Source organism: Crocodylus porosus, unplaced genomic scaffold, assembly GCF_001723895.1.
Source record: "Crocodylus porosus isolate Cpor-Errol unplaced genomic scaffold, CroPor_comp1, whole genome shotgun sequence".
Taxonomy (NCBI): Eukaryota; Metazoa; Chordata; order Crocodylia; family Crocodylidae; genus Crocodylus; species Crocodylus porosus.
This window is the reverse complement of record NW_017728916.1, coordinates 6,507,783-6,521,423: the sequence shown is the minus strand read 5'-3', so window position 1 is coordinate 6,521,423 and position 13,641 is coordinate 6,507,783. Positions and strand designations below refer to the sequence as shown.

Sequence of the window (13,641 nt, the reverse complement as noted above, 5' to 3'; positions counted from 1 at the left end):
AGGGACAAGAGGCATTCCCCCTGCACTCATCCTAGGGCAAATGGAAGAGCAGCAGCTCTTAGTGCACCTGAGCCTTGTGCTTAGCATGTTGGATCAATTGAATTTTTGGTGGGAGATTCTGTCTTCTCCACTGCTTGGGCACATGCTGACAACTTCCTCAGGGAAAGCGCGAGAAATGCTGTTGTGTTAAATGGAGCTTTAAGTTTGCCACAGCCGAGCCTGACCTGCGTGTCAGGAAGCTGACAAGCTGTTGTGACACCTGTGAGGCTACTGCATGTTGCTTCTAGGATGAGACTTGAAGCAGTAAAGCTGCAGCCCTGGGGATGTGCAGTCCACTAGCTGAGCTCCGAGTCAGCTCTGAGCTCTGCTTCCTGTGATATGCTGCAGGATGGCAGGCTGCAGGTTTCTGCCCCTTTGTTTCAGAGGGTGGGCATGATCTGGCAACTCCTCATCTGGTCCATTTCCAGGGTGGCTGTAGAAGATGCAGTGTGTCTGGCCTGTCCTGAGTTCAGCGCTCCCTTGTGCCTCGGAGATAGGGGGCTGCAACTTGTCCTAAAACAAACCGCTGCAGTCTGGAGCTGCTATTGCCATTTGCTGTATGTGACAGACTGGGGAACGAGGCCCTGAGGCCATGTGTGGCATCACCCTGTGGATGGGAAGGAAGGAGGGTAGTAGTTGGAAGCCTGCCTTCTGTTCAGTTGCTGTGTTGGCCTCATGACTGGAATGCTGTGATGTGTTAATTGGCTCATCGTGAACCAGTGCTGGGCACCTGGGTAATAAACGTGAAGAATTGGAATTGCTCATTTGCGAAGGTAAAAGTGCTCTGGGTAGTTTTGCAGAACCCCGGTGGGAAGAGAGACATGATGTGAAACATTGAAATTACAGGTCGGAGCCGGTCTGGGATGGATGAAGGGGCTGGAAGGGCAGCGGGAGAAGCGGTCTGCCAGAAGTACTGTGCCCTGTTTCAGTCACTGATACTCAGAAGCAAATGAGCTCAATTGCTTTGAGATGAGTGTTCTCACAGGTGATGCAGGACAGGATGCTGGCTGCTTTCTGCTATAACCCAGCAAATTTTGCTAGCAAACAGGATGGCTGGCTCCTTAAGTTACCTGCCTTTGGTGCGTAAGTAAACACTTAAGGGGCATGCAGGTTGAGTGATATGGTAGAATCCGGTGTATGGAGATGTCCTTGGCATTGTATGTACCACAGACCAGGATCTCTCAAGCTCAGAGAGCAATACGTTCCATGTGAGGGAGTTACTGCTCTCGGGCCTTGTCTTGAGGCGCAAGAAGGAATCACTCGCAGAAGTCAGAGCTAGGTGTTTGGTTTTAGGTGATCGTGACTTGATGACGTTTGCTGGCAAAGGGAATGACGGCTGAACCTGCCCTTTGTCTGGAACTGGTGCTTTAAACAGGTCAATTTCACAGAACATGGATGAGCCAAATCAGGTGGGAGGGATCAGTCATGTTTTTCTGCTGAAATCCTCATTGAACTGGTTAAGAACATCTGTGTTGTTCCAGTCCCCAGAACCATGACACAGAGAGCATTAGCGAGCAGAAGCAGACTCTTTTGGCAGGGGAGTGAAAGTGGCTGTCTGTATAAAGCAGTGGTGTTGGTGGTTAGTAGGTGGCAGTGGACCATTGGTAATGGTAATGCAGAGAAGGTAGATATGCTCAATAAGTGCACACCTGCTCTGCGTTTGCCAAGATCCGAATGCAGAAACCCTCCGAGGAGGAGCTGTGATCCTTGCTTGTGGTGCTGCAGGAGGATGCTGCTCCAGGGCCACTAAGGCTAGCGGTGTTTCGATTGGCTGATCTGGACAGCCTGCACCCAGGAGCCCTCGAGTCGTTGCAGGAGAAGCTCTCTGGGCTGCTAGTGTTGGTTTCCAGTGAGTCTTGAACACAGGGGAAGCTCCAGAGGACTAAGAGGAGGAGGATGTGGTGTCAAGTATTTTAGAAAGACCTGGATCATTACAGGTGGGCAGAAGAGGGAATGGTTCATGGAAGGGGACTCCACTGAGCTGCAGGTGGCCTCTGGATGTTCACAGGGAGCTTCTTCCCACATGAGAGGCAGCCCCAATGGTGCACGTTGGATTGTCAAGTGAGTGGGCGGATGGAAACTGGCAGGGTGCACTCCTGCCTGCTGATCAAGGTGGCCCAGATGGACTCAGGAGTGCAGACAGCTGTTGCTGTTGTTGTGTGGGGCGTAATGGAAGGCTTCAGGGATAGGGTCTGTGTGATTGCAGCAGCGGCAATGCTATGGATGGGGATCCACAGGGCAGGGCCATGCATCTGAGACAAGGCAGTTCAGTGAGAGCTGGGACAGGAGCGTGGGCTGCATGGGCAGCTGGGAAAGCCAGGTGGAGAGAGGCTGCGCAGGAAGTCTGCCAGATTTAGATGTAGCCTGGCTGCGAGGAGTTAGAGAGGGTGGAAGATGACAGGTAGGACAGGGATGTCCTGGTGACCAAGAGGAGGGTGTGGGGAGAACGGCTCTGTTGGAGCCATGGGGAGCTGGAGGTTATGATTCCTGAGGAGCTGCCAGATGGAGCGGCCCAGACTTTAATCTGGATCGGAGGAGACAGGCCTGGAGCAGAGGCAAGCCTGCACAGTGGCATCATTGGGACAGGGGTTGATCTCGTCCACAAGCACAAATCCACCCAGAAACCGGCTGGGAGGGGGTGGGAGGAAAACGTGGAGGAGAAGGAGACCAAAGACAAGTGTGCATGCGTGTATGTGTGGTGAGAGGACTCCCTCAAGGGGCATAGAGACCCAGAACAAAACTTGGGCCCAGAAGCCAAGGGAGGAGAGAGAGGATGCTGAGGGTAAAGGGGCTGGAGCACCTCTACCGAGCTCTGGTGGCAGTGGGCCTGGGTGTGTGAGGGGAATCCAGGTGCATGCAGAGCAGGACGCAGAGGTGAAACCTGCTTCTCTTATGCTGAAGGGGGCTCTGTCGTCACCAACAGGCATTCAACCAGGAGGGGCTCTCGGGCCTCACAGATAGGCAAGACAAGGTGCAGCCAGTGTCCAGGAGCGGCAGCTGGGCAAACTTGGATGGAGCACACCTGGCAGTGAGGGCACTTAGCCACAGGGCCTGTTTGCCAAGCGTGCAGGGGTCTCTTTACCCATCAGTTTTTAAATCAAGGTGGGAAAGAGAAGCCATAGCTGCAGCAACGGGCTTTGAGAAAGGTAGCCCTGGGCACTGCCTCGGGCTGTGCTGGCTGCACATGAGGCCTGGCCAGAGGGGCTGTGGGATCCAGGAGCCCAGCAGAACATCTGGCTGGCACAGCGGATGCAGGGCTGGCGCCTGGCCAGGACTTGTTGGATGCCAGCTGTGCTGGCTGTTGTCTGCCACTCTGGAGGAGGAAGGGGCTTCTGGGTGCAGCTGTGTGTGTGGGAGGCCTGTGTGGATTTGGCCATACAACCTTGCCTGGTGCTGCGTGGAGATACCTGCCCCCCCACCCCTGAGATGACGGAGGTGTGGGTGCCGCCTGGTGCATGGTCAGCTGCCACTACCCTGCCTGCTCCCATTCCTTCACAGGAGTGGGTGGGTGAGCGGTGCCTAAAGTCCCTGTGTGAGGACAGCAACGATCTGCAGGACCCAGTTTTGAGCAGCATCCAGGCTCAGCGGCTCATGCAGCTCATCTGCTACCCGCACCGGCTGCTGGACAGTGAAGAGGGTGAGAACCCGCAGCGGCAGAGGATCAAGCGCATCCTACAGGTGCGGTCCTGCCCAGTGCAGCAGGATGCTGCTGTGAGCTCCATGACTGAGCCATGTGGCATGTTCGCCTTTAGGGCTTGGGGTAGGGCGGTCACCAGTCTGAAGCATGCGCATATGTTTCAGAACCTGGACCAGTGGACAATGCGGCAGTCCTCGCTGGAGCTGCAGCTCATGATCAAGCAGACAGCCAACAACGTGAGTCCCTGTCAGGGCAGGTGGGTGACAGTGGGCTGGGTCCCTTGGGGCCACCCATGTCTTAAGTGGCTGCTGCACAGGACTTGGGCAGGGCATGACTGGCAACGGGAGTATGGGCATGGTGCATAGACAACAGGAGCTGCAGGCAAGGAGCTTTGCTTGCCAGATTTGTGCCCAGGCCACTGGGTCAGCAGGTGCTCGAAAGGGAAGCACTGTTGCCCATGGACTCACCCCTTTCCCTCAACAGGAGATGAACTCCCTGCTGGAGAACATTGCCAAGGCCACCATAGAGGTGTTCCAGCAGTCAGCAGAGACCAGCTCTGGCAGCTCCACGGGCAGTGCAGCTGGCAGCCTGGGCAGCTCTGCCAGCGCTGTGCCTGCCAGTACCAAGTCCAAGGCCATTCTCAGGTAGGGCTGTCCAGCTTAGTGCTGCCAGCAGGGCCCTTCTGGGGCTTCTGGATGGCAGCGTGGGCCACTTGCACTTCTTGTCCTGTGTCCAGCTCCCTGGAGAGGTCGGGCGTGTGGCTGGTGGCCCCTCTCATTGCCAAGCTGCCCACATCGGTGCAGGGGCACGTGCTGAAAGCCGCAGGGGAGGAACTGGAGAAGGGACAGCACCTGGGATCCTCGTCCCGCAAGGAGCGGGATCGTCAGAAGCAGAAGAGGTGAGTGCTGGAGGGTGGGCAGGCACTCCCTGCTGCACTGTGCTGAGCTGCCTGGGGCAACCATGCCTGCCAGCCAGCCCATCTGCATGTCTTTCATGCTTGCCTCCTCTCCAGCATGTCCCTGCTGAGCCAGCAGCCCTTCCTGTCACTGGTGCTGACATGCCTGAAGGGGCAGGATGAGCAGCGGGAAGGCCTCCTCACCTCACTCTACAGCCAGGTGCAGCAGGTAGGTACCTTCCAGCCCCTTGGATGGGTGCAGCAGCAGGATACCAGTCCCTGTGGATGTGCCCCAGGCAAGGTCATAGTTTCATAGGGTCCTCGCCTGGCACGGAGACTTGGGCATTTAGGGTGATGCAGGATACCCTGTCTCTCCCTCCCGAGTGGGATATCAGCAGGCATCCCCTGGGCTTCCCCTGGCCCAGTGTCCCAGTGGAAAGGAGTGGTGGGTGGGGGTGGGAGGGAAGCAACGCAGTGGCAGTGGCTCCCTCTGAAGTGCCAGGCCCAGCTTGAAATCCTGCCCTGTTCTGACCCTCCTAGATCATAGAGAAGTCGGGCTGGAAGGAACCTCCAGAGGTCCCATCCAGTCCTTGAGGCAGGATCCTCCCTGTCCAAACCAGCCCAGGCAAATCTATAACCTAACTCTTCATCAAACCACACGGTCAGCCCTGACACAGCACCAGATGTAATACCCTCCTGCCACAGGGAAAGTAGGGGGACTGCGGTGTCCAGTGCCCTACTTCTATGAAAGGTTGTTAAAGCACGCTCGAGAGACCCCAGGTAGAGGTCGTGCCCCTGCTGCAGAGGAAGGCAAAACCTCCCAGTCCAGACCAGTCTGACCGGGGGCGAAATTTCTTCCTGCCCTCAGATTGTCACGAACTGGCGGGAGGATCAGTACCAGGATGACTGCAAAGCCAAGCAGCTGATGCACGAGGCCCTGAAACTGCGACTGAATCTGGTAAGCAGCAGGTGATCGAGGGACCAGCAGGGCTGAGCTGTGAGGGAACAGGGGCAGGCAGTAAGTTGGGGGAGGAAAGACCTTCCCAGGAGCAAGGATATGTGTGTGGGGAGTGTGTGCAGTGGAGACTTCTGGGCGCGCAAGGGAAGGGGTCCTAGTCCAGCCCGCTTCCTCCTTTGATGCTGGAGGGCTCTCCCAGTGGATCTGACAGACCCTTCTGTCCCAGGTGGGGGGCATGTTTGACACGGTTCAGCGCAGCACACAGCAGACAACAGAGTGGGCCGTGCTCCTCCTTGACATCATTAGCAGTGGCACTGTGGATATGCAGTCAAACAAGTAAGTGTCTCCAGGGCCAGTGAGTGCAGGGCACCACCTGCCATGGTTCTGTCCCTAGGAGGTGCATGCAGATCCCTGCTGCCAGAGCCCTGGGAGACCACCATGCAGGGGGAAGTAGCATGTGGGTGGTGGAATGGCAATGTGGCTAACCACCTCCCCAGGCACAGCCAGGGCCACCCCCATCCCGTGGCTGTAGGGAGCCCTGAGCTCAGTGTGACCAGAAGGGCAGTCAACCTGCAGGGCTGATGTCAGAGCTGGAGCCTGCAGGGACTGAGCAGTAAGCAGAGCCCAGGGAAGCACTGGAGAGGGGTTGGAGGATGAGTAACAGTGAGGCAGTGCAGGGCCTTTCCTTTGCAGCTCTCATGCCCGGGGGTGCTTCAGGAGGGGTGTTGCTAGGGTGCTGGGGGCCTAGCCAGAGTAGTCTGTACTGAACCTGGGCCTTTGTCCAACCCCCAGTGAGCTCTTCACCACGGTGTTGGACATGCTGAGCGTCCTCATTAACGGCACCCTGGCGGCAGACATGTCCAGCATTTCCCAGGGCAGCATGGAAGAGAACAAACGGGCTTACATGAACCTGGTCAAGAAACTCCGGGTGAGGAAGCCAGGCCTGTGTCAGTGTGGCGGGTGGGGCAGGGGGCACAGCCCTGTCGAGTGGGGGGCGCCAAAGGGCGTGATTGGCACGGTGGTGGGAGCATTGCGGGGCATTTTGCAGCGCTGTCCAAATGGTTTTTGAAGCCCCTGTATCTCTGCAGAAGGAGCTGGGGGACCGGCAGTCCGACAGCTTGGAGAAGGTGCGGCAGCTGCTCCCCCTGCCCAAGCAGACGCGCGACGTCATCACGTGCGAGCCTCAGGGTTCCCTCATTGACACCAAGGGCAACAAGATCGCCGGGTTTGACTCCATCTTCAAGAAGGAGGTCAGTGGCTGTGCCAGGGGCCCATGCTACTGCCTGGAGGGTTGTTTCCTGTGCCCCGTGCTTGTGGTGCTGTGGCCTGGGCTAACTGGTACTAGGAAACCACGTGCTGTGACCATGCCAGGAGAGGGCAGGGTTGGCACCTGCTTGAGGGCTCTCGGGTGCAGCCTGTGGGCTCTCATGGATCCTCCTCTTCTCTTGGCAGGGCTTGCAGGTCTCCACGAAGCAGAAGATTTCCCCCTGGGACCTGTTTGAGGGCCTGAAGCACTCAGCTCCCCTCTCCTGGGGTTGGTTTGGCACCGTGCGGGTAGATCGTAAGGTGTCCAGGTTTGAGGAGCAGCAGAGGCTTCTGCTATATCACACACACCTGAAGCCCAAGCCCCGCAGCTACTACTTGGAGCCACTGCCGCTGCCCCCTGAGGAGGAGGAGCCCCCCACACCCGTGGCCCTGGAGCCTGAGAAGAAGGCCGTTGAGCCAGTCAAGGCCGACAAAGCCAGCTCCAATCCTGCTGCCTCCACAGAGGAGCGTAAGAAGAAACAGAAAAGCAAGAAGCGCAACCAGTCTGCTAACAAAAGCGAGGTACCATGCCCTGTCCCTGGAGCAGGGAGCCATGCCTTCCCTTTCCAAGAGCTGGGTTGCTTCTGCCTTCCTGGTGCTGGAAGTTCCCAAGGTTCACTGCACCTGCCCCATCCTTGCTGGAAAGGAGCCTGCAGCAGTGCTGAGCAGTGCCTGGCCCTTAAGTCCTGGAGGCCCCTCACCCCCCTTCCTTCCTTCCTTCCACAGGACTTCATGCTTGGCCCCGGGCGGGTCCCCTATGGCGTTGGCATGCCCACTGACCTCCTGCACCACCAGGCAGGGAGCTCCATGTCCCGACTTGCCTATGGGCAGTCGCCAGTGGGGCTGTATGCCCAGAACCAGCCTCTGCCAGCAGGTACGTGGGCCTGGATCCCTTCTGCCTTGTGCTCTTCCATGTCTGAGGCCTGCTCCATCTTGCTGGGGCTGCAGGAACACAGTTGCCTTGGGGCAGGGTGTGTCTGCCAAGATTAGCATGGCAGGCTCCTGCAGTGAGATTGTCCCGTTGCAGGGGGCCCTCGGTTGGACACCTCCTACCGGCCAGTGCGGATGCCCTTGGGGAAGCTGGTGCAGACCCGGACCTCATACAGCGCAGTGCTGCCCTCTGCCATGGGCAGCATGATGGGGATTGACCCTTCCTACAAGCCAACAGCCTACAGGCAGCAGCCACCAGTGCCCCAGGGGCAGCTGCTGCGCCAACAGCTCCAAGCTAAGCTGGTAAGTAGGAGCTGGTTGTGGCCAGGGGTGTGGCCCTGCACTGGGTACCCCTGCCCCCAGCGGGCCCTGGGTGTGCACTGCTCCATTTCCTTTCCCCAGAGCCCTTTGCCCCTTGCCTTGCCCTTGGCTGTACAGTGCCTGTCAGGATGGGCCAAAGCACATTCTGGGCACCAGGGCCCTGCGTCCCTGTCACTCCCAGCAGGGCCAGCTGAGCAGGGGCTGTTGACGGGGATGAGCTGGTGGGTGTGGGGAGGTCCCAGGGTTTTCCAGACCAGCTATGTATGGGAGGGGGTGGGGATGGCTCTGCGGCTCTGTAGAGAAGGTAGGAGGAAGAGTGGACCAAAGACAGGAGAGGGCAGCCAGCTTGGCCTTGTAATTCTGGGGCCAGCCCAGAAGCTGGTCCGAGCTCAGCACTGGGCCCTGTCTGGGGGCTGCCAGGAGAAGCCCCTGGTGGATACACCCCGGTCCCAGCCTCCTGAGCAGAGCATCTCCTGCATTTCCAGCAGGGCCAAGGGATCCTGGGGCAGCCACAGGTGCGCCCGATGGCCCCCACCCCATCCTATGGAGCCCTCCAGCCCTCCCAGGTGAGCATGGTGCCTCTCGGGGAGGCTACAACCTGTACTGTGGGCAGGGCACAAGTTCTCGCTGCCCAGCCCAGAGCTGGCATCCCCTGGGGCCCTGTGTCCATGTGGTGTGAGCTCCCGGGCAGGAGGGTGGTGTCCCCATGAGAGCCCAGCCCCAAGCGTGGTGGCCTCGTGCCCCAGGGTGGTATGGCAGAGGCTGCTGCCCCCTTCCTAACAGGACTTGCTCTCCCCATAGGGGTACACACCCTATGTCTCACACATCGGCCTCCAGCAGCACCCCTCACAGTCCGGCACCATGGTGCCGCCTGCCTACTCCAACCCACCCTACCAGAACTCACACCCTGGCTCGACCCCAGCCCTCGTGGACCCCATTCGCCAGATGCAGCAGAGGCCAAGTGGCTACGTGCACCAGCAGGCCCCTGGCTATGGGCACACCCTGAGCAGCGCACAGAGGTACCCCCAGCCTGCCACCCCAGGTGTTGTCAGGGTCCTCAGGGAGCTTCCCATCATCTGCCCAGCAGCCCTTGCAGAGAGGGGCTGTGGGAAGCCTGCTTCCAAACCCAATGCTGTGGGGCTGCAGGGCTGGGACTGGTGCCCTTGAGCTGAGGTCCTTGACCAGCTCCTTGTCAGTCTCCCATGGAAGGGGTTGTGATGCCTAGAATCATAGCAAAGCAGTGCTGGAAGGGACTTCCAGAGGTCATAATGCAAGGCGAGAGATGGGCGTAAGCCTAGGGACGAGGGGCAAAATGAACAGGGAACCATCGTGGTTTTGGACCTGTCTGGCAGATTGTCCCTGGGGTGGGGCTAGGGGCTGGTTCCTGCCAGAAGCCCCTGGGGGAGACGGGCAGTGCCCCTCCATTCCCCACTGGGCCAATGGATGCAGCTGGGATTGGTCCTGAGGGGTGGGGCAGGGACCTGGGCTAGGCTGGTACAGGAACCCAGAGCAGCCTGCCTCAGGTGCTCCCAGCTGAGCAGCATAGCGTGGCTGGTCCTGGTGCCTGGGGTTCCCTGGAGCACAAAGCTGGGCCCAGGCTGGAGCTCCTTCCAGGGGCAGTCTCTGATCCCAGCCCCTCACTCCCTAGGTTTCCACACCAGTCACTGCAGCAGGCACCCATGATAGGCGGCATGAACCACATGAGCACACAGGGGGTCCCCACCGGGATCCGGCCCAGCCAGATGCTCCCTGACCAGCAGCAGCAGCAGCAGCAGCAGCAGTACCTGAGGCAGCAGCAGCAGCAGCAGATGCTGCGGGTGAGTGGGGTCCGCTGCACCGTCCTGCCTTTCCTCATCACTGGGAAGCCAGATGTGGGGCAGGGGAAAGGGTAGGCTGCACATCCCCAGTGCCTTGCAGCACCTGCTAGGGACAGCTCCAGCACTCCGGCATGATCTTCTGAGTGCAAGTCTCCCCTCTCTGTTCCCTGCTGGAGCCCTGCTTGGTCAGTGGCGACCCCCAGTTATACAGAAGACAGGGGCAGGCAGGTAGGAAGGTCCCTCCACCCCTGCCTTCCTGGTGCCACTGAGCTCTCGATGCTGGCAGGCCTGGCTCACAGATCAGTCCCACCATGGCTATTAGCAGAACCCTGCCTGACAGGTATGTCCCTGCTGCAAGCATAGACAAGCCCTTGGTGGTGTTCAGCGTGAAGTGTCCAGAGGAGGCTTTGGCACAGCTTTCAGCATTGCCTTTGGCAGCTGTCCTCAGCCAAGAGAGCTGGTGGTTAATGTGCCCTCTGCCATCCAGCCTGTGCATTTGCTCCCCTCAATGGTCTCTTGTGTGAGCTGTAGAGCAGCCAGTGCTGTATTCATCCTCGGGAAGCCATCCAATGTAGTTCTGGGTCCACAGGAGCTCACCAGGTGCGGTAGTGGAGAGTCGCTCTCCTCCGGATTTTACAGGACACACATGAATAATAGATGCATGGCCCAGATGGCACAGAGACGTTGGCATTAACACAACTGCTTCTTGAAGAGAAGCCCATGGAAAATTGCAGGGGAGCATTAAGTGAAAGAATAGACTTTCTGAGCTGTTGAGCTCCAGTGAGTCGTGGTCTCCATTTGCCATGAAGGAATGCAGGTCGTGGACGCCTCTGAACTCACTTGGGGGTTTTGTCCTTGTGCTTAAGTGGGTCCAGAATTCTCCCCACCAATGCTCTCAGTAGGCCCGCTGGACTCTGGCTGTGGGGCCAGTGGCAGCACAGAGGCAGAATAGCTCTGCAGCTGGGGTCAAGGTGATGGACAGGGCAGGCAGTCTGGGCTATATAATGAGCATAGGACAAGACGGGCAGGGCCTGAAGGCCGCTGAGCCCAGACGGCAGCCGACTCTGGCAGTTCGAAAGCCTTGCTGTTCTGGGTGTCCCTGGCTCTTCTTGTGCCAGCCAGGCCCTTCCGCCCAAAGAGCTTTCCTCCCTCCCTGCTGCTTGCACCCCATCTCTGCTGGTGCATCTGGGAAACTCAGTAGCATCCCCTGCAGCCATTGCGCAGACTCTCCATCCTCCTAAATGTCCTGACAGTGCTTCACGTTGCTCTGAGTCAAGTCCCCTTTCCTTGCTGGAGGCAACCAAATGCCCGCAGCTTTCCAGAGAGGACTTTCCATACCCTGCACCATGGCAGCCCCAGCCCTGTTTCTGCTGGAGATGCCCAACCACCCCCAGTAATGGCTCGGGGTTCCCTGAGATTAGCCAGTGCCCGGGCTTCCTCCTCTGGCCTTACTAGCTGCCCTCACCCACCCGCTCACATGGGTTCTGGTCACTTCTGTCTCAGAGGCCTTGTGTTTCATGGAGCTCATGTCAGCTGTGTTGGCCCTGCTGCGGCCTCCCTGGGACTCGGCAAGCGTCAGGTGGGCTTGAGAGGCCACGGGCGGCCCCCCACCGCAGGTGGTGGCAGGTCCTCCGCCAAGTCCGCTGTCCTGTTGGGTGCCCTGACAGTCCCTGGGCTTCTGTCTTTGCAGCAGCAGCAGCAGCAGCCGCAGCAGCCGCAGCAGCAGCCACAGCAGCAACCGCAGCAGCAACCGCAGCCACAGCCGCAGCCACAGGTGCCCTCAGTGGCTCAGCCGCAGGCGCAGGGCCAGCCCCCGGGGCTGGGGATGCAGCCACTACCTCCTCAGCAGCCCATTGTAAGTGCTGGCATGTGCCCCCCATGACCTCCTCCTGCCCGCTGTGCCCAGGCAAGACCCCTGGCCCTGCATGACTCACCCTTCTCTCTCTAGTTCCAGCGCCAAGGCCTCCAGCAGACGCAGCAACAGCAGCAGACGGCTGCACTGGTCCGACAGCTTCAGCAGCAGCTCTCCAGTAAGATTTAGCTTCCCAGGCCCCTCCTCTGCCCTTGTCCCTGCCCCCGCCTAGTGCCCTGTTCCTGGAAGTGGTGCATGCATGGGGATCACAAGCGCAGGCTGGCTCCCAGGTCTGTCTGGTGCCGCAGGTATTTATGGAGGCAAGGCTGCTGCAGACAGGGCCTGGGCTGTCTGTGCAGGGCAGCTCTCCCAGAGGGGTCAGAGCTGCCTCCCTTGGGATCTCACTAAGTGGGTGTGGCTGCCTTGGCGGTTGTTGGCTTCTGCTGGGCATGGGTTTTCCTGCAGCTTCTGCCAGCTAGTGCATTCATGGGGCCTCCTGTCTGTGGCCTGCCCAGCGTGAGACCTCCTTGCTGGCACTACCCCTCAGGTGGCTGAGCCCTGCAGGTGCAGGGCAGCCCCCAAGCTCCTCACTTGTCTAGGTGCATGCAGCACCAGTGATTTGATCTCATGAGAACAGCAGTGCACCTGCTTGGCGTGAGCCACATCCTACACGGAGGCCGTGCACAAGCCAGAGCGCGCTGCCCTCACCCCAGGCAGGCTCCCCCTTCAGTGGGGCCCAGCCTGCCGGAACCCTCTTCCCCATCAGCACATCTCTATGCAAGCAGCCAGGCAGATGGCAACTCCAGCTCAATACCGTGCAGCCAGCAAATGCCACTCTCGAGGGTGGGACAGGGCCCAGACAGCAAGAACAGGCAGGGCATGCAGGCGCCTGGTCGTGGGCCTGCTGCTTCTGGCCCTACTCTCTGGCCTGGGCCATGGCAGGGGTGGATGGAGCACTTGGCTGCAGCTGCTGAGTGGGGTGGAGGCTGCCCTGCTCCACTCACCGCGCTGCCTGGCTCGCCCGCCACACACAGTTCAGGCCCCAGCAGGTCGGCTGTGCACTCTTGGGTTCCGGCCCTTCCCAGCCAGCCTATCCCAGAGGTGGGTCTGCCCCAGACCTGACCCCCTTGGTTTGAGGGGGGCTCTAAGGCAGCCAGGAGGGCACCGGGGCAACCCCCACAGCAGCTTGGTGCCCCTGAGCCACGCATGCTGGGCTCCATAGGGCAGCCCCAAGTCTCAGATTTGGGAGTCCAAGCACGTGTCTGGGGACTGCGGCCGTGCTGGCCTGCAGGCTTCCTGGCAGTGGTGCCCAGGGGCACAAGGCTCACGGGTACAGCCCCCATCCACACAGCTGTCTTCTGTGCCTGGAGCCACTGTGCTGACTTGGGCGCTGGGCCGCAGAAACCCAGGCCCCTTGCCCTCCCAGGCCAGGACCTACGTGACCCTCTGACCGTCTGATCCACAGATACGCAGCCCCAGCAGAGCAACAACCCCTTCGGACGCTACTGAGCCACAGCCCTGGGGGAGGAGCCCCGTGGGGGCAGGCCGTGCCCAGGACCACCTGCCGGCGCTTGCGCTGCCCGTGCCCCTCGGGCCGGCGCTGCGCGTAGGGCGGAAGTTCGTGCTGCAGCGCGCTGTGGCGCCCGGGCCGCACCTGGCCAAGCCTCCCTCCCACCTGGCTTCAGTTTTTACTGAGTTTTTAGTATTTTTGGTAAAGCGATGACCAAGACATTGTAAAATTTTGTACTTTATTTATACCGGATGGAGCCTGTACTGCAGACGTCTCGACAAATACAGAGCTTACTTTGCAGCCGTCGTGTCCTGAGCCAGGGCCCCTTCGTCACTGCCGCCCCGGCGCGGCCCCTGCTCCGCTGTCGGCGCGGCCGC

At 59.7% G+C, this 13,641-nt stretch overlaps 1 protein-coding gene across 1 annotated transcript in view; it reads left to right on the top strand.

The window, feature by feature from the left end:
* MED12 (mediator complex subunit 12) overlaps positions 1-13,483 on the top strand; it is a 39,374-nt gene extending 25,891 nt beyond the window's left edge. The window contains exons 28-45 of the mRNA XM_019536156.1: positions 3,538-3,717; positions 3,841-3,912; positions 4,160-4,320; positions 4,413-4,574; positions 4,689-4,800; positions 5,440-5,529; positions 5,756-5,865; positions 6,322-6,457; positions 6,618-6,779; positions 6,982-7,356; positions 7,561-7,708; positions 7,862-8,067; positions 8,571-8,651; positions 8,887-9,104; positions 9,734-9,902; positions 11,593-11,757; positions 11,851-11,932; positions 13,220-13,483. Coding sequence (XP_019391701.1) covers positions 3,538-3,717; positions 3,841-3,912; positions 4,160-4,320; positions 4,413-4,574; positions 4,689-4,800; positions 5,440-5,529; positions 5,756-5,865; positions 6,322-6,457; positions 6,618-6,779; positions 6,982-7,356; positions 7,561-7,708; positions 7,862-8,067; positions 8,571-8,651; positions 8,887-9,104; positions 9,734-9,902; positions 11,593-11,757; positions 11,851-11,932; positions 13,220-13,263 — 2,673 coding nt within the window. The 3' untranslated portion in view covers positions 13,264-13,483. The remainder of the gene's footprint in view (positions 1-3,537; positions 3,718-3,840; positions 3,913-4,159; positions 4,321-4,412; positions 4,575-4,688; positions 4,801-5,439; positions 5,530-5,755; positions 5,866-6,321; positions 6,458-6,617; positions 6,780-6,981; positions 7,357-7,560; positions 7,709-7,861; positions 8,068-8,570; positions 8,652-8,886; positions 9,105-9,733; positions 9,903-11,592; positions 11,758-11,850; positions 11,933-13,219) is intronic.
* The last annotated feature ends 158 nt before the right edge of the window (positions 13,484-13,641 follow it).